This window comes from Panthera onca, chromosome B2, assembly GCF_046562875.1.
Source record: "Panthera onca isolate mPanOnc1 chromosome B2, mPanOnc1 haplotype 2, whole genome shotgun sequence".
NCBI classification, from domain to species: domain Eukaryota; kingdom Metazoa; phylum Chordata; class Mammalia; order Carnivora; family Felidae; genus Panthera; species Panthera onca.
In genome coordinates this window covers 97,219,215-97,239,753 of record NC_138343.1, presented here as the reverse complement: position 1 = coordinate 97,239,753, position 20,539 = coordinate 97,219,215, and the positions used below count along the sequence as shown (strand labels likewise).

Genomic DNA, 20,539 nt, shown 5'->3' with positions numbered 1-20,539 from the left:
CAATCTTGGACTTCAAGATGTATTACAAAGCTGTAATCATCAAGACAGTATGGTACTGGCACAAAAACAGACACTCAGATCAATGGAACAGAATAGAGAACCCAGAAATGGACCCACAAATGTATGGCCAACTAATCTGACAAAGCAGGAAAGAATATCCAATGGAATAAAGACACTTCAGCAAATGGTGCTGGGAAAACTGGACAGTGACATGCAGAAGAATGAACCTGGACCACTTTCTCATACCACACAAAAAAATAAACTCAAAATGGATGAAAGACCTAAACCTAAGACAGGAAGCCATCAAAATCCTCAAGGAGAAAGCTTGCAATAACCTCTTTGACCTCAGTCACAGCAACTTCTTACTAAACACATCTCCAGAGACAAGGGAAACCAAAGCAAAAATGAACTATTGGGACCTCATCAAAATAAAAAGCTTCTGCATGGCAAAGGAAACAATCAGCAAAACTAAAAGGCAACTGATGGAATGGGAGAAAATATTTGCAAATGACATATCAGACAAAGGGTTAATATCCAAAATCTATAGAGAACTTACCAAACTCAACACCCAAAAAACAAATAATTCAGTGAAGAAATGGGCAAAAGACATGAATAGACACTTCTCCAAAGAAGACATCCAGATGGCCAACCGACACATGAAAATATGCTCAGCATCACTCATCATCCAGGAAATACAAATCAAAACTACAATGAGATACCACCTCACACCTGACAGAATGGCTAACATTAATAACTCAGGCAACAACAGATGTTGGCGAGGATGCGGAGAAAGAGGATCTCTTTTGCACTGCTGGTGGGAATGCAAACTGGTGCAGCCACTCTGGAAAACAGGATGGAGTTTCCTCAAAAAATTAAAAATAGAACTACTCTACAACCTAGCAATTGCACTACTAGGTATTTATCCAAGGGACAGAGGTGTGCTGTTTCGAAGAGACACATGCACCCCAATGTTTATAGCAGCACTATCGACAATAGCCAAAGTATGGAAAGAGCCCAAATGTCTTTTTTCCTTTTACCACTTTGTGTCTTACTGTCAAAGAAGCACAGCTGAGTTCAACTTACATATTTCCCCCATAAAAATGTATTCTTGTTTTTTGATTGAATAAGTTCTTAAATTTATTAATTTCACATTTTAATTAATGTAACCTACTTGTCTATTATCAATTTGTTGTTAGGCTCTCTGTGCTCTTAAATATTTTTTTTTCTCTACTAGAATATCACGTAATTAACAACATTCTATTTCAGAACCTAAAAATTGAGTAGCATATATATGAAATTTTAATTGTGCATTTTTGTTTTTGGCTCTTCTAATGAACTGACAGCATAATCTTTGATAAGTAAACTATGTCTATTTGTATATGGGCCATATAAAGTATTTCCCTAAATGACAAAAATGATGAATAAACCATTTAATTGGGGTTTTATAAAAATAAGAAATTAAATAAAAACTATCTCTAGATATGTTTTATCTGAAAATTTTCTAGCAATTTCCTATTCCTATAGATTTGATCCAAGATCCTCTCTCAAAAGCCTTAATCAGATTATCCTAGAAAATATAAAACAGTAGCACTACAAATGTTGCACTACAACTGTTGCTTAAAATATACTAAAATATAGGGGCGCCTGGGTGGTTCAGTAGGTTAAGCGTCCGACTCTTGGTATTAGCTCAGGTCGTGATCTCACAGCTGTGAGTTTGAGCCCCATGTTGGGATCTGCACTGACAGCACAGAGCCTGCTTGGGATTATCTCTCTCCCTCTAAGTCCCTCCCCCACTCACTCTGTCTCTTTCAAAACAGATAGCTTTAAAAAATTAAAAATATAATATACTAAACATATTTTAAGCTTGCAAGAAGGTGGGAAAATCCCTACAGACCAGCAAAAAAACAGGAGGCTAAAAGCTAAAGTACTAATCATGAACTGATGCTGGTTTGGGGCTTTAGCAACTACCTGGGGTATAAAGAGTGAGACCTTGGACCCAAGCAAGAGAGGAATTCAAATTTAGGACTAGAAAAAAGTAACATACAGGCAGTCACTCTTTGGTACCTTATTCCCTTCACTCCCCTCAAATATCACTTCCTTTTTTTCTCTTCTACACGATTTTTCTCTCTTAGGTTCCTAAATTCTGGTGTTGCTTTCACTCGGCTATCAATTATTTTTCATTAAAATTATTAATTGCTTATTAAATGTTTCTGCTCATTTTCCATTAAAATTAATTTGCCTATTAATTGACAAGTTATAAGCTGTTAAAAAATTAGGGTATGATAGCAGTTTCCCTCAACAACAATAATCCCCATTCTTGTTCATGAAGTTTATGTTTTTACAACTAGAAATGGAGGGAATGAGATGAATGAAGTAGAAGAAAATTAAACAGAGATGCTAAAAAATTAATGAAAGGAAAAAATAGGTTTTTCTCCACTGAGCACTATCTTCAGGACCTTTAACCTCCAGACTTTTCTGTCTTTATTGAATGACAGGCATCACCACCTAATTGTACAAGCCTAAAATTTTAAAACAATTTCTAAATCTTCCTTTACCTTTTCCTCAGTGACCACTCTATAACCAGGTACTATCCATTTTAATTCTGGAATATCTTTCAGATCTATCCTCTCCATATCCATTGGTATCACCATATATCAGAGTATCTGAAACTCAGAACTATAGACATTTTTGGTTAGATAATTCCTTGTTGTGAGGGGTAGCTCTGCACATTATAGGATATTTTGACAGAATTCTTGGCTTCCACCAAGAATTCTACTAGAGGCCAATAGCAGCACTTATTGCCACCCTGCCTGGTTGTGACAACCAAAAATGTCCCAAACACTGCCAATATCCCCCTAGGTGACAATAACTGCCTTATGCCAAACTAACACCATTTCTTGTCCAGTGTGCTGCAAGAGCCTCCTAACATGTCTTCACTGAGTCCACCGCATCACTGCACTCCACTCCACAACCCATTCTCCACACTATACCCAGTGATAGTCCAACTCTGTTCTTGTCAGTCCCTACTTAAAGTACTCCAATGTCTTCGCATTTCTCTTAGAATAAAATCCAAAATCCTTATTTTTATTTTATAAGGTCTGTCACTTCTCCAGATTCATGTTATATGTACTGCACTGCATCCTACTTTCCTTCCTTCACTGTACTCCAGCCACACTGGCTACCTTTCAATTCCTCAAACGGGTCATTCTCTCTCCAGCCATTGGGCTTTGCCTCAACCCTCTGATAAGAAGATTCTTCCCCCACCTCTTATAACACTCTGAGAATAAGTAGATGCTATTTAAAAAAATAAATAAATAAATAAATAATAATAATAATAATAATAATAATAATAACAACAACCTATCTGGAGGCTCTAGATGAAAAGCTGTGACCTAAAGAAAAAGTTGAATGCATTTTGATGGTTGGAAAAGAGGACACACTTTATGTAGGACAGGGTAGACAAAGATGAGTGATGACCAACAAGGAGAAATGATAGAGGATAATGTGTAAAGAGTCACAAAACCTAGGTTCTAACCTCTTTTCTGCCATTTCTTATCCATGGGATTTGTTTTTAATCTTAATTAACTTTTTTCATCTATAGTTCTATTAATTTGAATACAAGTAACTACAACCATGACCAGGATACAAAACACCCAAAAAAATTATCTTATGTTGCCCCTTTGCAGTCAAACACCTTCCCACTGCGGCCTCTGGCAACCAGTGACCTATTTATTCTTTGTCCTATACTTTTATATTTTCCTGGTACATACGTATATGTCATCTTCTTTATAATAAAATATTAAGCCATTTATGATGATTGTCTGCCATGGCAAAAAAAAACCCAAAAAACAAAAAACAGTGTATGACAGTGTCCCTTCAAATGGATCATATTTAGAAAAGGCTTTATGTTTGAGGCTAATGCCCAATTTTTGTAATTCCACATCTTGAACTTTCAGTCTTCTCTGAAAAAGTGGTTCCACTTTGGATTTCTGTATGCTACCTTGGTGGGCCTGTAACTTTGCTCACTCCTACAAAGCTTTGAGTTCCAGAATGCTCCTTAACCTTTCCCTGTGGCTGTCCTTCCTCAGTTTATCACTGCCAACTGAGCAGCAAACTGCAATCATCCTTTCGGCAGTCTTTACTGGTGGTGGTGGCAGGGGCAGTGTTCCCAGCTTGTTCTACCACCTTGCTATTTATAGCTTGTCACTGAATGTTTAAAGGCAATACTGATGACACAGTTAAGTCACCACTCAGCTAAAGGAGAGTCTTCACAGATGATCTAATATGAAAACACTCACTGCTGTGTCTCACAGCGTTATCACCCTAGTAAATCACAAGAATGCTGGGGTGCCTGGGTGGCTCAGTTGGTTGAGTGTCTGACTTCAGCCCAGGTCATGATCCCACAGCTCATGAGTTCAAGCCCCACGCCGGGCTCTGTGTTGACAGCTCAGAGCCTGGAGCCTGCTTCAGATTCTGTGTCTCCCTCTCTCTCTGCCCCTAACCCACTCACATTCTGTCTCTGTCTCTCTCGAAAATAAGTAAACATTAAAAAAAAAAAAAATTAAGGGGCACCTGGGTGGCTCAGTCGGTTAGGCGGCCGACTTCAGCTCAGGTCATGATCTCGCTGTCCGTGAGTTCAAGCCCTGTGTCGGGCTCTGTGCTGACAGCTCAGAGCCCGGAGCCTGTTTCGGATTCTGTGTCTTCCTCTCTCTCTCTGACCCTCCCCCACTCATGCTCTGTCTCTCTCTGTCTGAAAAATAAATAAACGTTAAAAAAAAAATTTTTTTTTAATTAAAAAAAAAGAATGCTATCTATAACAGTATTATAGATATTTTAATAAGTGCATCTGAATCATTCATAATTCTCTTAGAATATAATAGATGAGGTATAACTACAGTTGTTTGAATAACTGGATTTAATAGTATTAATTAACTGACGTCTCCCTAAAATAAGGCCTCTAATGGTATGCTATGAGGGTCTAAACTTGGTTACATTTTAATTAATGAATGACTGAAGATATAGCAGCATGATTACCATTTTATAAACGTCATAGTTAGTAGGGATAGCTAAAACTAATCTGTTAGAACCACACTTCAAAAAGATACAAACATAAATCAAATATAATCAAACATAAATCATAAAACAGAACAATGCAGACTAATAAGCTGAAATGTAATAGGAAGAAAAAAGAAATCAACTACACAAACACAGAATGAGAGACACCTAGTTTGACAGCAGCTCACAAAGTAAGATCTAGGTAACAACAGATTATAAACTCAATATAAGTCACCCACATGACATGGCTTATTAAGGAAAAAACTCACACTATCACTATTACATTGCTCTTTTCAGATCCACCAATAAACTCCATGTTACTAATTCCAATGGTCAATTCTCAACCTCCCCTTCACCTCCTAGCAGCATTTAACAAAAGTGGCCATCCATCCTTTTGTACCATTTTCCTTTTCTTCACATGATACTCTGTTGGTTCTCCTCTTACCTCACTGGCTGCTCTGACCAGCTTCCTTTAGGACCAATGAACTCCCAAACTTTCATCTCCAATCTAAACTTTTCCATTAAAATCCAAACTCTGATATGCATCTGCCTCAGTACTTTCCCCTCCCTACCCAAATCTGCTTCTCCTATAGTCCTCTCCATCTCAGGAAACATCAACTTCATCCTTTTAATTGCTCAAGCCAAAACCTTTGAGTCATTCTTTATCCCTTTCTCTTTTTTTAATACCATATATTCATCCCATTAGTAAATCCTCTTGGCTCTGCTTACAAAATATATCCAAACTCTGACTACTCTCACCACCCTCACTGCTCCATTATCTCCCCTCAGGATTGCAGCAATGATATCATCAACGGTCTCCTTACTTCCAACTTTGAAATCTCATCCCCACAATCCATTCTCAGTATTGCAGCCAGGGATAACCTTTAAAAACATGCATTCATTCAACATTCACTCTAAGACTATTGAGATCAGCTAGGCACTGTTTTGGTTGTTCAGTATATACCCATGAACAGAAGAGATAAAAGTCACTGCCTTCATGAACCCTTTGCATCCTGAAAGAGGATAGACAATAAACCACAAAGAAGAAAATAAAGGAGGAAAGGAGAAGCAAGGTAAGAAAAAAAGGGATGGGTTGTAGATTCAAATAGAAAGATAAGTCTACAGTTCTTTGGCATAATAACTTTTGAGTAAAGACCTGAAAAAGGTAAGGAATTAACCATGCAGGGAATTCCAGGTGGTAGAGCATTCCAGGGTAGAAAGATGTTAACATTAAGAATGCATTAGAGGCGCCTGGGTGGCTCAGTCAGTTGAGCTTCTGACTTCAGCTCAGGTCATGATCTTGTGGTTCGTGAGTTCAAGCCCCACATCGGGCTCTGTGCTGACAGCTCAGAGCCTGGAGCCTGCTTCAGATTGTGTGTCTCCCTCTCTCTCTGCCCCTTGCCTGCTCACACTCTGTCTCTATCTCTCAAAAGTAAATAAATATTAAAAAAAAAATTTTTTTTAAGAAGTCATTAAATATTGGTTTTGGTTCCTCTGGCCTTCAACTGACCACATCATGGAAAGATAAAACATTTTAAACTTGTTTTTATCTAGATATTACTTGTATTTTAATCCTTAAATAATGTTCAAATAAGCCACAAGTGGTTTTTTAGGAATAAAATTAAGTATTAGAAACTACTTATGCAAGTGAGATTCAATTCTTTTTCTAAGACTCAATTAGGAGTTTTCTCTTTCATTTCATTGAGCTTCTTTTACAGCCCCTAAAAAGCAATTAGAAAGCCTTGTATTTTTGAAACAGAGAAACTGAAGAACTCCATAAAAATCTGCTTTTTGCTCCTTTTCCTGCTTCTGTTCTTTCTAGGACCCACACCCCACTTTACACAGTCCACAGAATGCAGACAGCTGTAATTCCTCCTTGTAAGGGGCAGGGAGTTAGTTAATGATTTCTTCAGTAGAGATTACATCTAAGGAAGGACCAGGTGAGAATGACCAATGAAGCTGTCATATGAATATTCCAGACCACCAGCACTAGACATCTCAATGCCAAGGCCCGCTGGCTCCAAGGACTAACACCTGGGCCCTTATCTTTGTTCTAACCAGTTCTTGGATGCCTGAAAGGACACATACAGCAGACCACAATCCTTAATAAAACCCCCAAGCCCCGAACCAAGACAAGACTCATGCTCCTTTCCTTCCCAAGTCCCCCAGATGCTCCATCTGCATCTGCTCCCTCTGTATCTTCAGTAAACCCTGTTCTCACTTTCTGGTGTTTTGTATTTGATTTCTATCCTGTGCAAAGTCAAGGATCCTCTTGGCTGGTCCTGCAAGGCCCCCTCTGGGTCCTCAAACCTAGCCTTCCTGCTGGCATCATTTTTTTTCCTTAATGTTTATTTATTTATTTTTGAGAGAAAGAGATAGAGAGTGCACAGAAAGAGGGAGAGAGAGAATCGCAAGCAGGTTCCACATGGGGGATGGTGCCCGACACGGGGCTCAAACTGTGAGATCATGACCTGAGCCAAAATCAAGGGTCTAAGCATCGGATGCTTAACTGACTGACCCAGGCACCTCCCGGCATCATTTTTTGATACAAATATATGATATATCTAAAACTCAGAGAAAAACAGCAAGTGCATCAAACACAGGGGATGACATGGGTTTAACTTGCGAAGAATATAAACATTTTTCAGACACAAATACCAACTGATTTTTTAGATTGTCTGTTATAAAATGAATGATAAGCAAAGTCATCAGATTCTATTAACACAATAAAATGAGTATAAAATTATGGATTTTTCAAAGCTTGTTATTTTCCACCTAATTGGATGAGACTAGCACAATGTTTGTTTTTACCTTCCGGTGGCCTGTTGGATGTTGCCACAACGACGACCCCATTTTTGAACAGATTTTCAAAAAGCTGTTTCAGAATCATGGCATCAGCAATGTCAGTGACCTATGGACAACAACACATTTGTTTTATTTTATACTCACTTCTGCTCTAACAAATTTGCTAATGGCTCATCTTCTTTTTTTTTTTTTTTTTTTAAGGATGGAAGTGAATTCCAAGAGAAAAATTCTAATTATCACCATGAAGAAAAGAGCAGATAATTAAAACCATAAAAGAGTGTATAGTAGTCTTTTAAACTTGACTCTTTTTTGCAAGCCTATCATTTCTACCCAAATTATCAAATGGTTCTGTGTTAACTTCTTTTATAAACTACAGGTGGAAAGCATAGATAATTGTCCTAAACATTTAGGAAGTCTAATTAATTAGAGCTAACATGACCAAATCCCTCCTCCTGCTCCCATCACAGACCCCATCCACCGCACCACCCCCTTCCCACCAAAAAAAAAAAAAAAAAAAAAAGAAGTGAGAGAGAAAGAAAAAAAAAAAGAATAATAAACAGCTGATTGAGATTTCTAATACCTTTCTGGCAAAGGTCCCTGAAAAGGTGACTTTAAATGGTCATGGGACTTTAGAAATAAGGACAAATAGCCAGTGAGACATAATCAGCTGCTGTTGAAAATAGAATGATATGACATAGATACTATTGTGCAATTGTTGCACAAAACAATTCAACAGATGGCCCATCACAAAAATAAGCAATTTCATTGTTCTTTTTAAGTGCCTTCTATTACTGTCCATGAATAATCAAAAGGCACTGCAGTCACTTCCAGCACAGCCAGCCTCTGCTAACCTTCGCAAACACAAATATTCCTTCTATTAAAAAGGAAAAAAATAAAAACCTTACAAGAATGGTTAATACAGGGCTTTAAAAAATTACTTCTGACAAAAGCAAAAATGCATAATATAGATTAAACTGTTCCACCTAAGTTAGAGATACATAGAGCTACCTTTTCTAAAATTATTTTTAAAAATCCACAATTAACAAGTAAGCTTAAGAACTTTTTAAAAAGCTTTTTAAAATCACAAAGAAATACAGAAATTAAGGAGGGAAGGCAGTTGAGTTCAAAAACAAATGTACAGTGAAGGTAGATATTAATCATTGTTACCTTCCCTTATAAAAAAAATAAAATGGGTTTTAGATCCTTCTTAAGTAAAGCTATTTTGATCTTTCTTTAATGGCATTTTAGATAACAAAATTTGTTTTACATTCACAAAATAAATCACACAATAAATATCACATTCTTATTTTTAACCATGTTAGAGCATAGAAACTGGGGGATTCTTTCAAATTAGATCAAAATACTGAAAGTTACCAACTAACTGACAACAACCACCTGGGCTACACAGGTCTCCATCTCTTTTCTCTTTTCAGGTGATTATCTTACACAAACGTTACATTATTTCCTTCCCACCTGAACAAAAACAAAAAACAAACCAGAAAACGGGGCTGTGCACACAGATCTTTTTTTGCTGTCTCAAGCTCTAACTTTAAAACATTAGCTAAAAAACTACTGGAGACTCCTTAAATTAAAAAGACTTCAGGAACTTACAAAGTGGTGACTAAAATGAAAAGTAGTATTTAATTATTTAAGAAGAAAGTGATATTATTAAATTTGGAGCTTAGGTTCACTGTCAAATTTTGCTTCCACAAAAATACTCACAGAGAAGGCCCCTTTCAAATGCTTAAACGCCAGTGGCATTTCTGATGAGAGAACAAACAAGCTTGCAAATTTCAGAAGCAAGTGCACTTTTAAATTAGATTCCCAATACACTGACTTTTAAAAAGAATGATATCAATTAAAAGTTACCAATTTTAGAAAATAAAAATTGTCCTTCGACTATCTCACTAATGTTGAAAAAAATTAAAAACAGCTTTTGTGCGCTAAGGTTCAGAAAAGTGAAGAGACATTTAGCTTATAACATACTGCAAAGATTTAAATTGGAAGTTGAAGAAAGCAAACTATTAAAGACTCGTGGTTGAATTATCATTTGTTGTTTTTGTATTACGAAATGTTTTTGCTCTATCAGAGTAAATTAACTTGGAGAAGCTATGGCTAATTAATAAAGCAGGAGTCACTTGGTGTAGCCGGGTGCCAATGTATACTCTTTTGATCTTGTCCCCGCACTTGTTCAGCTTTGCTGGGGAACAGTAATTTTACAGTATAAGTGAACAGAAGACAATTGGCCACACATTCTTGGAGAGCGGGCTTTTTTAGCACCCAGCATTTCATTACCACCAGGAACAAAAGAGAAGGCTACAGATTACCAATAAGGGTAGTCTGCTAATACAGAGAGGGGAGACATTTCATTAGCATTAAAGAGAAAAGATTTTTTATGACCTAGAGTTGCTTTCCATTATGACTCACTTAAGTAAAAAAGGAAAAAAAGAAAATCTAATGGTTAATTTACATATGTAAGTGCTCGAGTCTCAGTCACCCACTGATTGGTACAGTGCCATGTAATGAGTGACAAACATAAGCATGCATTATCAGTAATTAGTATTAGCACAAAAATAAGCACCTATTTTTTATTAGCAGTTTTTAATAGCTTTTCTGTTTTACAAAAACGGTCAAAACTATTTTTTAAATGATATTGATAGCTTATAGAGGAGAATTTTGCATGATATTCTGCTCATCAGAATTCTTTTTTTTGTTTGTTTTTAAGACCATATTAGTAAAACATCCATCCAGTGTCCCTGAAAGGGACAGGAAGAAATAACATTTTTTTTTAAATCGGTTTCCTTCAGTATTGTATACCTTCAGATTCATAAATGATGTAATAAGAAACATAATCATTCAAAGTCAACACAATGAAGACCCTACAGAAAACTCTGAGGAAAAGCTGTTATTTTATTTTAGCAACTAAAACACATAAAAACAACCTACCTAGCCAAATTTCTCAAACAAAACAAGAATAGTATATTTGATACTGCAGGCAAAACTGAAATGCTATACTTAGTTAAAATGACCAAGCTGATGAAGAATATATTCTGGAAATGTAATCTGAATGCTACCAAAATATAATTTTTAAATTCCTCAAATTCAAGAGCACATGTACTCTTGATTTTAAGCAGCAATAATTCCCATCCAGCTCCCTAGTAAAATAAATATTATATTAACACTACCAAAAGGCCAATAATAACTAGTTAAAAATCAAGACTACTAGTAGGATTCAATTTTAAAAGTGATGTGATGATTGTAGACATATGGCTGTTAAGAAAAAAGGGCCAAAAAAATTATTTTCTAGAAAATCAGCAATGTATTATACTAGACTTAATAGGCTTAAGGATAATTTTTAGGTTCTGTCATTAAAATATCTACTAAAAGTCAACTCAGCTCTAGATCTATGTATTTAAATATATAACACAAAACATCATATACCAAAGAGAACATATAATGTAGCTGTTACTACTAATGAATCAGAGCACCAATGATGAATTCAAACTGAGTTACCAGCTGTGTGACCTTGGACAAGTTACTTAACTTCTCTGACCCTTAATTTCCTCATCAATATAATGAAGGTAGTAACAATACCTACCTTGCAAAATTGTTATGATCCTTAGAGTAAATCCTCAAGAAATGTCAGCTGTATTATCTATGTATGGTATATATGCTAGTATAATTGCATATTATTTATATGTAGCTGTATAGAATTTTAGCTATAGAATGATACTTAGCATAGTCCAGTAGTTAAGAACATAGTCCCACAGTACTCAACAAACAAAAACTAATGTTATTACAGAATACACATAATAGATGGAATGTAAGCATTCCAATAAATGGCATTGTCTCAGTTCATAAAAGATGAATTTTAAGTAGTTAGTAAATAAACATAGAAAAAATCCAACTATATTATTACTTAAAGGAATAAATATTAAAACAATGAGATGCCACTTTTCATCTATTAAATTAGACAAAAAAGTTAAGATAATTCAGAATGTTGACAGGAAAAATTGTGGGTAGTTATTATACATAAGAGAAGTGGGACTTAGTTGGGAGACTAGCTCAATATTTATCATTTGGTACTAGATTTATTCATTCATTCATTCATTCACTCACTATTATTCATTCATTCATCCTCAAACACTGTTCTAGACATTTGAGATACGTCAATTAAAAACAGATTCCTGGGTGTCTGGGTGGCTCAGTCAGTTAAGCCACCGACTCTTGATTTTGGCTCAGGTCATGAGCTCACGGTTCTTGGCATTGAGCCCCGCATTGGGCTCTGCACTGACAGTGGAGGACCTGCTTGGGATTCTCTCTCCCTCTCTCCACCCCTCTCTCACTCTCTCAATCACTCAAAATAAATAAATAAACATTAAAAAAAAAACACAAAGATTCCTGCCTTCAAGTTTACATTGTTATGGAGGAATTATATAAATAGTAAACATAATAAGTAATATATTATCTACCAGAAGATGATATGTTATTTTTTTAAAGAATGGTTTTAGGGTGCCTGGGTGGCTCAATCAGTTAAGCATACAACTTCGGCTCAGGTCATGATCTCATGGTTCCTGAGTTCCAGCTCACGTCTGTGCTGACAGCTCACAGCCTGGAGCCTGCTTTGGATTCTGTGTCTCCCTCTCTCTCTGCTCCTCCCCACTCACGCTCTGTCTCTCTCTCTCTCTGTCTCTCTCTCTCTCTCTCTCTCACCCTCTCTCAAGAATAAATACATGTTAAAAAAAATTTCTTTAAAGGATAGTAAGGGACACTGATTAATGGCAAATTGCAATTTTGTAGGAATAGGTCTTGTTAAGGAGGTAACTGAGCAAAGATCTGAAGAAGTGAGAGACTCTTAGGGGTATCCAGGAGAGACCGTCCCAGGCAGAAAGTTCAGTGCAAAGGCTCTGCTTATTTGTTCTAAATTGTGTGGATGTTGGGGATCGGAATGCTGCTGCAGCAATATTTTGGAGGTATCCTTTTATCCTCTTGAATTTTGGAATGAGAGACAAGGAGAGATTTGGAGCAGAAATAATCCAGTTTTGGTGTGTTGCAAGAGCTTCTCTAAGACCAGTGGAACACAGTCCAGATATTAAAACTAGGAGATCCAGGTACTGCTCAGTGATCATCTCTGCTCTTAAGGGACATATTCTTGCCCTTATCCTCTTGCTTTCCTGGTTCTTCTCAACAGTGGGTATATGCAGATATTGGCCTTTTCTTGCATACAGGGTCTTGCATACAGACTCTAGGGCTTGAGTCTGGAATTGTAGAGGAAATAAAAGAGCAAAACTACTAACATGTTTCATCCTAAGACATGCAGGCCAACTTTCTTAAAAGCAGAGAGTCTCTCATGTTGTCAACTCTGACATACCAGAATGCTTCATTCTAGTAGCATTTGGGATTAAACAAAGGCAATCAATTTGGTATTCAGTCTTGTTTTACCATCTCTGAGCAAATTTTCTTCAGAGCCCTGATGGGAAAGAAGCATTTGGTTTAACACCTAAATCTATTAGCTATGGTTCCCTAATCTATGAAAACAATAGGGATGGAAATAGTAGGGAGCAATGAGCAAGGCTGAAAGTATAGGAGATAAGATCAGAGAGGAAGGAGGCAGGCTTGAATAAAAGGAATGACACTATCTTATTGTATTCCATCCCTCCCCCCGGACCCCCCACTTAGAGTTTAAGCCTTTTTAAATTGGGTTTTCTGTTACCTGCAGTCAAAAGCATCCTAAGAGATACCTCATCTCTGGGATCTTTTGTCTTTAGTTCATCAGGTAATTCTCCTTCCACTGGAGGTACTGGATTTTATATGAAGGAAGGTGACATTTCCTCACAGTACCCCTATTTATGCTAGCTTTCACAGACCACAGGGAAATCCCTACCACTAAGGCAGATAAGAGCAAAACAGGAGTTCCATCCTCATCGAGACTGCTTGCAAGAAACAGGGACAGGAGATTCAGATAAAGAAAAGAGGTTTACTTAAGACTCCAGGATGCATGGAGCACACCTGGGTGGCTCAGTCAGTTAAGCGTCCAACTCTGGATTTCAGCTCAGGTCAGGATCTCACAGTTGTGAGATCGAGCTCTGCATGGGTTCCTTGCTGAGCGTGGAGACTGCTTAAGACTCTCTCTCTCCCTCTCCCTCTACCACTCCCCCCTGCTTGCACATGCGCATGCTCTCTCTCGCTCTCGCTCTCTCTCTCTCTCTCTCTCTCTCTCTCAGAAATAAATAAATAAATAAGACACCAGGATGGGAACAGCACTGTTAGCACCTACTGGGAACCGGAGCTAAAGATTGGCTTCAGAGCATAGGTAGCTCTGGAGAGCTCAGCGGCTGTCCAGGGAGCAGCCTTGTAGTCTTCCCCCTAACGGGATTCAGTTATTTCCTAGGTCTCTTTGTTCCTGTTTCATTACTGTGCAGGAACTGCCCTTATTTCATTACTGTGCAGTAAAACTGCATTTTACTTGAAAGACATGAGATGGAGTATATGATTGGCTCAATCCCCAGGGCACACCAAAAAGTGCAATATTGTTGACAACCGTGTAGGCTACTCAGAGATCAGATGTCCAGACATGGTCCATTTGACTGTGGGTCAGATAGGGTCTTATAGTATGGGATAAGGTTCTTTATTTAAGGCAACAGGGATGGATGAGTAAACAAATGAATGAACATCAAACCAACTCTGGTCAGGGCAGGTGATGACAGTTCCATCAGATCCATTCTCTCTTTGTTGACAAGTAACATTTTACAGGCAAGGGGCCTGTATCCCCCTTGATCTCCTTAATACTTAATTTAAAAAATCATTTTAACTGCCTGCCTTTCTTTTGCAAGACTCACTCATTTGGAACATAAGTATCCTGAGAGTTGCTTTTGTTTCCTTCTTCCCAGCCAAGCATCAACCTTCTAAAATTGGAACTCAATGGAGAATGCCCGGTGCAACCAGACAGGTTTCTGTTATCACCTCACTATCAGGGCAACATTATGACTTTCCTGGTTTAACCTTCATGAGCCCCTTCCTCAATTAGAAAATACATTTGAAAATATGTGTGTTTATATACATAATTGTATTTTATGACTATGTTGGTGTAAAATATATACAGATACAGACAGCTACAGGCTGAATTCATGATGATACATTCATTTTTTTCTTCAAATTTTAAAAGAAATTAAAATATTTTCATGGGGTCCTAAAAGTATCATGGACCCTAAGTACTGTGCCTCCTGCACCTCATGGGTAATTTGGCCCTGCTTGCTATTAATCTTCTCAGGATCTCCTTTGCACAACCAAATTTTCATTACTTCCTTAGCTTCTTAAATAGCCTTGTCAATGGTCATCATGTCACAGAAACAGGCCAATCTTTTCTCTGAAAGTTTTAAAATTCACACATTTTAAGTTAAGGGTAATGATTTTCATACGATACCGAGGAAATTCTGATGCCTCTATATCCTCATCTACATAATGAATATCATAACTATTTTATAGAATTAAATGAAGCATATAAGAAAAATTTGTAAACCATGAATCATTTTACAAAGGTTGGGTGTTAGTACCCTTTTTAAAAATTTTAACTTCAGAGGTGCCTGGGTGGTTCAGCTGGTTGAGTGTCCAGCTCTTGGTTTCGGGTCAGGTCATGTATGATCTCACAGTTTCATGAGTTTGAGCCCCACGCCAGCACAGAGACTGCTTGGGATTCTCTCTCTCTCTCTCTCTCTCTTTTTCTCACTGTCTCTCCCTCTCTCTCTGTACCCTGCCCCCACTCATGCTGTCTCTCTCAAAATAAATAAATAAACATATAATTTTTTTTTTAATTTAACTGTGCCAACTCAATTTTATTTAGGGAAACTGTGGTTAAGAGACTCATAATGAGGAAACAAGAGAAATGGCCTTCCCTGATTGATTGCTGACTTCTGTTATTGAAGACAGCATAACTGTCAACTTGGTGCTACTTTTAGAACTAGGGGTACCTGGGTGGCTCAGTCGGTTGAGCTTCCGACTCTTGGTTTAGGCTCAGGTCATGATCTCACAGTTCGTGAGATAGAGCCCTACCTCTGGCTCTGCGTTGACAGCTCAGAGCCTGCTTGAGATTTTCTCTCTCCCTCCCTCCCTCTCTCTCTCTCTCTGTCTCTGCCTCTTCCCGGCTCACACGCATGCTCTCTTTCAAAATAAATTAATTAAAAAAAAAAAACAAAACTAAATGAGGCCCTTTTCTTTCTGCAACACATTGATGTACTTAGTACACTTCTTCAGAGTAGTAAGTAAACATTTATTGCCCATCAGCCTTTCTTCTGAAGACCTTTGTAGCTGTACAGTACAAAAAGTGAATGCCAGGTTATCTTAATAGACTGAAGGGAAAATGAAATAAAGATTCCTCCTCCTTAGATGGCTCAGTGTAACACCATTCCTGGCAAAAATTCTTCTTTCTCTTCTCTCATAAATCAAAACTGCTCTTAGATTAAGTGTATCAAGCTACTAAAGGAGACTTCTCATGCCTCATTTGGGATAAAGGCATCCTGGCCTCTTATCTTCCCACCAACCCAGGTTTTTAAACACAGAAGAACAAGAAATAACTCACTACCAATTTAAATGCATCATTTCAGAGAATCTTAAAACTGTTAAGAAACTTTACAATTCAACTAGGACGGCTCCCTCCCTTCATCACAAATATGTCGTGAGGCTTAAATAAAATGTGTGACTCACCAGGGCCCACCTCAGAGTAGGCACAAAGTGTTAGCTTCCTACCCTTGAAAGTTCTCTGGGCCTTTATTTTATGCAATCAGACATGGGAATTTCTGCACTCAGCTCCAGAAATATTATTCAAAAGCTTTGGGAGTGAAACTTTTTTTTTTTTAAGTTTATTTATTCTTGAGACAGAGAGAACAAGCAGGGAAGGGACAGAGAGAGAGAGGGATAGAGGATCCAAAGCAGGCTTCTGTGCTGACAGCAGAGAGCCTGATGTGGGTCTTGAACTCATCAACCTTGAGATCACGACCTGAGCTGAAGTCAGATGCTTTAACTGACTAAGCCACCCAGGCACCCCAGTGATGCCCTATTTTTAAATTTATATTCAGTACTTATGGTTTTTCTATTTTTATTCCAATAACCAATTGCTCTTCTGATAAGCATTATAGAAAAATCAACTACTGCATTTCAGAACTACTAAAGAAAGCAGTGAAATGAGGAAATAATTCTTAACTAGAGTATCTGTTGTTGGTGGTGGTGTTGTTAAACTCTGGGATACAGAAAAAAACATAAGACACGGTATTTGCTGGCATGCCATATTTGCTCTCATAGGAAATAAAGATCAGAAAGTAACATACTACCAATTTAAGCGTACTATTTCAGAGAATCCTAAAACTAGAAGAAACTTTAGAAGTTCAATGAGGGCGAACTCCCTCCCTTTATCACAAATAAGTTGTAAAGTCTAAATGAGATGAGTGAATCATTTGTTTTTTTATATAACGCTTTCAAAAAACTTCAGGGGTGCCTGGGTGGCTCAGTTGGCTGAGCGTCTGACTCTTGATTTCAGCTCAGTTCATGATCTCACAGTTCATAAGATCGAGTCCCCGAGTCCAGCTCTGTGCTGACAGCACACAGCCTGCTTGGGATTCTCTCACTCTCTCCCCCTCCGCCTCTCATGCTTGCTTGTGAGTGCACACTCTCTCTCTCTCAAAATAAAAATAAACATTTAAAAAAATTTCAAATATCTTTAGACATTATTGTGTAATCAACATTATCTCCATTGTGGTATAGGGGAAATGTAAATCCACTGACTGTAATATAGGGGAAGGCAAACTTTTCCTATAAAAGACTGAGTAGTAAATGTTTTAGGTTTTGCAAGCCACATATGGCCTTTGTTGCATTTTCTTTTTCTTTTTGAAAAGACTCTTTAAAAATATAAAAATCATTCTTTTCTCACTGGCCATACAAAAGCAGATGGGCAAGATTTTCCCTTTGCAAGCCATAGTTTGCTGACTCCTGGACCAGACAGTAAAATAAAGTCATAAGAGGTAATGTGTCAAACCAATTTATAAAACAATGATAAAATCAAGAACAGAATTTAAATCTTCACATATCATTCAGCATACCATTCTACATCTATGAAATATCTCTGCCTTACCTGAAACTCATCAAAACATAAGAGACATGCCTCTTCGCTGATTTCTTCAGCTATGGGAGCTATCGGATCATATGATTTAGCCATGAATCCCGGTTTCCTTTTTGGCAAACTCTGTTTAAGGCGGTGTATTCCTTTAATGAATAAAATTAAACACAAATCAAATATTGTATTAATAGTCCATTTTAGACAACTATAACATATCTTTTAAATCTCTAAATGAAATCTTAGCGTAAACATAAAAATTAAGTGTAAATGCCACATAAAATCAAATGTGATTATTGAAAATTGGTTGCACTTTCTCTACCTCAAAATAAGTTGTTCACATATTCATACATTCCCATGGCTGTAAGGACACTTTGTAGTCATTCCATCCCCCCTCTTTTCAATCACTTCAGAGATGACAAATGATAGGCTAGATGAAAAGATGGTAACTAGATGGATCAACAGATCAGTCTTACTGCTGAGGATTTCAGAGATGGAGGCAGAAGAGGTGATCCTGCCCTACATCTAGCATACATAATCAGGATGCTTCCTGGTCTCTAGCCAGTCCCACTTCACTCATTATATGTGTACTAAATGCTGAAGGTATTAGAAGAAAAATACAATGTTCCCGCCCTGGTGAGGTTAGTATAGCTGGTAGACAAGTAATGCAAAATGAAATAACTTAAGAACACCAACAAAGCAGGGCGCCTGAGTGGCACAGTTGGTTGAGCGTCTGACTCTTCATTTTGGCTCAGGTCATAGTCTCAGAACTGTGAAATCGAGCCCCAACTGAGGCTCCCTGTTGAGCACGGAGTCTGCTTAAAATACCCTCCTCCTTCTCCCTCAGCTCCTCCCCCACTTGCACACACTCCCTCGCACAGAGCTCGTTCTCAAAAAATAAAAATAAAAAATTTTTTAAAAAGGAACGTTGACAAACAATAAAGCATGCCTACAAGTACATGAATGCCTACATGCTAAGGTAACACAGAGGAAAGGACCTAATCAAGAACAACTTCTCCAAATAAGTGAGTTTTTAATATTTCTTATTGACCCTTAGTAGAAGGAGAAAATACCTGACCTTCATATAGTAACCTCTCTTCTCTTATTGGGAAGTACTGATTTTGAATCTGTCTTTAGGGTCAACTCTAAATATACTACAAATCATTTCAATATAGCACAAAACAAATGAAACCAAATAAAACCTTACTTTAAGCAAAATCTAATATTTTAAAAGATTAAAAGAGTAAGAATTTTAAAAGATGAAGAAAGGTATTTTGTAGTGATTGTCCACTTAAAAACCCCTTCTTTTAGATCATTTAACTTACTTTCATGAACATCTAGCATGAAACCATGAAAATGAACCCGTTTCTTCCTCTTCATTTCCACATAAGCATAAAACATGTCCATCACCATTGTTTTCCCTGTACCTTAAAAAAAAAAAAAAAAACTATTAAACAGTATGTACTGATTGCTCTAATGATTGTTCATTAGCTTTGGGATAATGAAACCACACTCTTCTACTGGAAAGCTTAAGACTATGTTACTTTTTTAGAAAGGAGTGTTTATTTTTTATGTTAAACCAGCTAAAAATAAAATGTTGACATTGCTCTTTTCTGTTAAAATCCTGTTATTAGGAAATATGACATCTAGTTAACATTACAGGGGCTATTTCTCCCAGAGAATTATGTAAATAAACTGGTAAGATTTGCAGATTATTCATCTTTCAGTTTCTCTTCCAAAAGACATCAATATGAATAAAATAACTTTATCAATTAAATAAATATTTATGGCTTTATTGGGCCATATGCATGAGGAGTGGTCTTAGGCACTATGGGAAATTTGAAAATTAAAAATTAAAAAAAAAAGAAAAGATTAGTATCCAACATAAATTCTGAAAATAAATAATACATGTATGTTAGAGCTGGAGAATTGCCAATAGAACACTTTTTCTATAGGTTTATCTTTATTTCTTCTTGCATATCCTACAGGATTTCCTTTATAAATGTTGATATTCTCTTTAAGTTTTTTAATTCCAGTAAACATACAGAGTTAAATTAGTTTCAGGTATACAATACAGTGATTCAACAATTTTATACATCACCTGGAACTCATCATGACAAGCACACTCCTTAATCCCCATCACCTAGTTTATTTCACACATCCCTCCACCACTTCTGCCCTGGTAACCATCAGGTTCTCCAAAGTTAAGAGTCTCTTTCTCCGTTTGTCTTTTTTTCCCCCTTTGTTTTGTTTCAGCTTTTTAAGAAAGTGTTCTTAAAATGTAACACTTTCTTAAAAAGCTTAGCACCTAAGTCTTTCAAAATGAGGCCTACTTGAAGAAATTCTAATATAGTTAACCCTTATAATTTAATTATCTAATATTCAACACACCGAAATTTTTAAAATTTTTTTTTTAACGTTTATTTATTTTTGAGACAGAGAGAGACAGAGCATGAACAGGGGAGGGTCACAGAGAGAGAGACACAGAATCTGAAACAGGCTCCAGGCTCTGAGCTGTCAGCACAGAGCCCAACACGGGGCTCAAACCCACAAACCACGAGATCATGACCTGAGCCA

At 37.1% G+C, this 20,539-nt stretch overlaps 1 protein-coding gene across 3 annotated transcripts in view; it reads right to left on the bottom strand.

Moving 5' to 3' along the window:
- The window catches only part of AFG1L (AFG1 like ATPase), a 196,818-nt gene that overhangs the window by 111,087 nt on the left and 65,192 nt on the right, over positions 1–20,539 (bottom strand). For all 3 annotated transcript variants that reach the window (XM_060616322.3, XM_078447191.2, XM_060616323.3), the window contains 3 exons: positions 19,288–19,389; positions 17,981–18,111; positions 7,867–7,966 (listed from right to left, as the gene is read on the bottom strand). In XM_060616322.3, the coding sequence (XP_060472305.3) occupies positions 7,867–7,966; positions 17,981–18,111; positions 19,288–19,389 (333 nt within the window). The remainder of the gene's footprint in view (positions 1–7,866; positions 7,967–17,980; positions 18,112–19,287; positions 19,390–20,539) is intronic.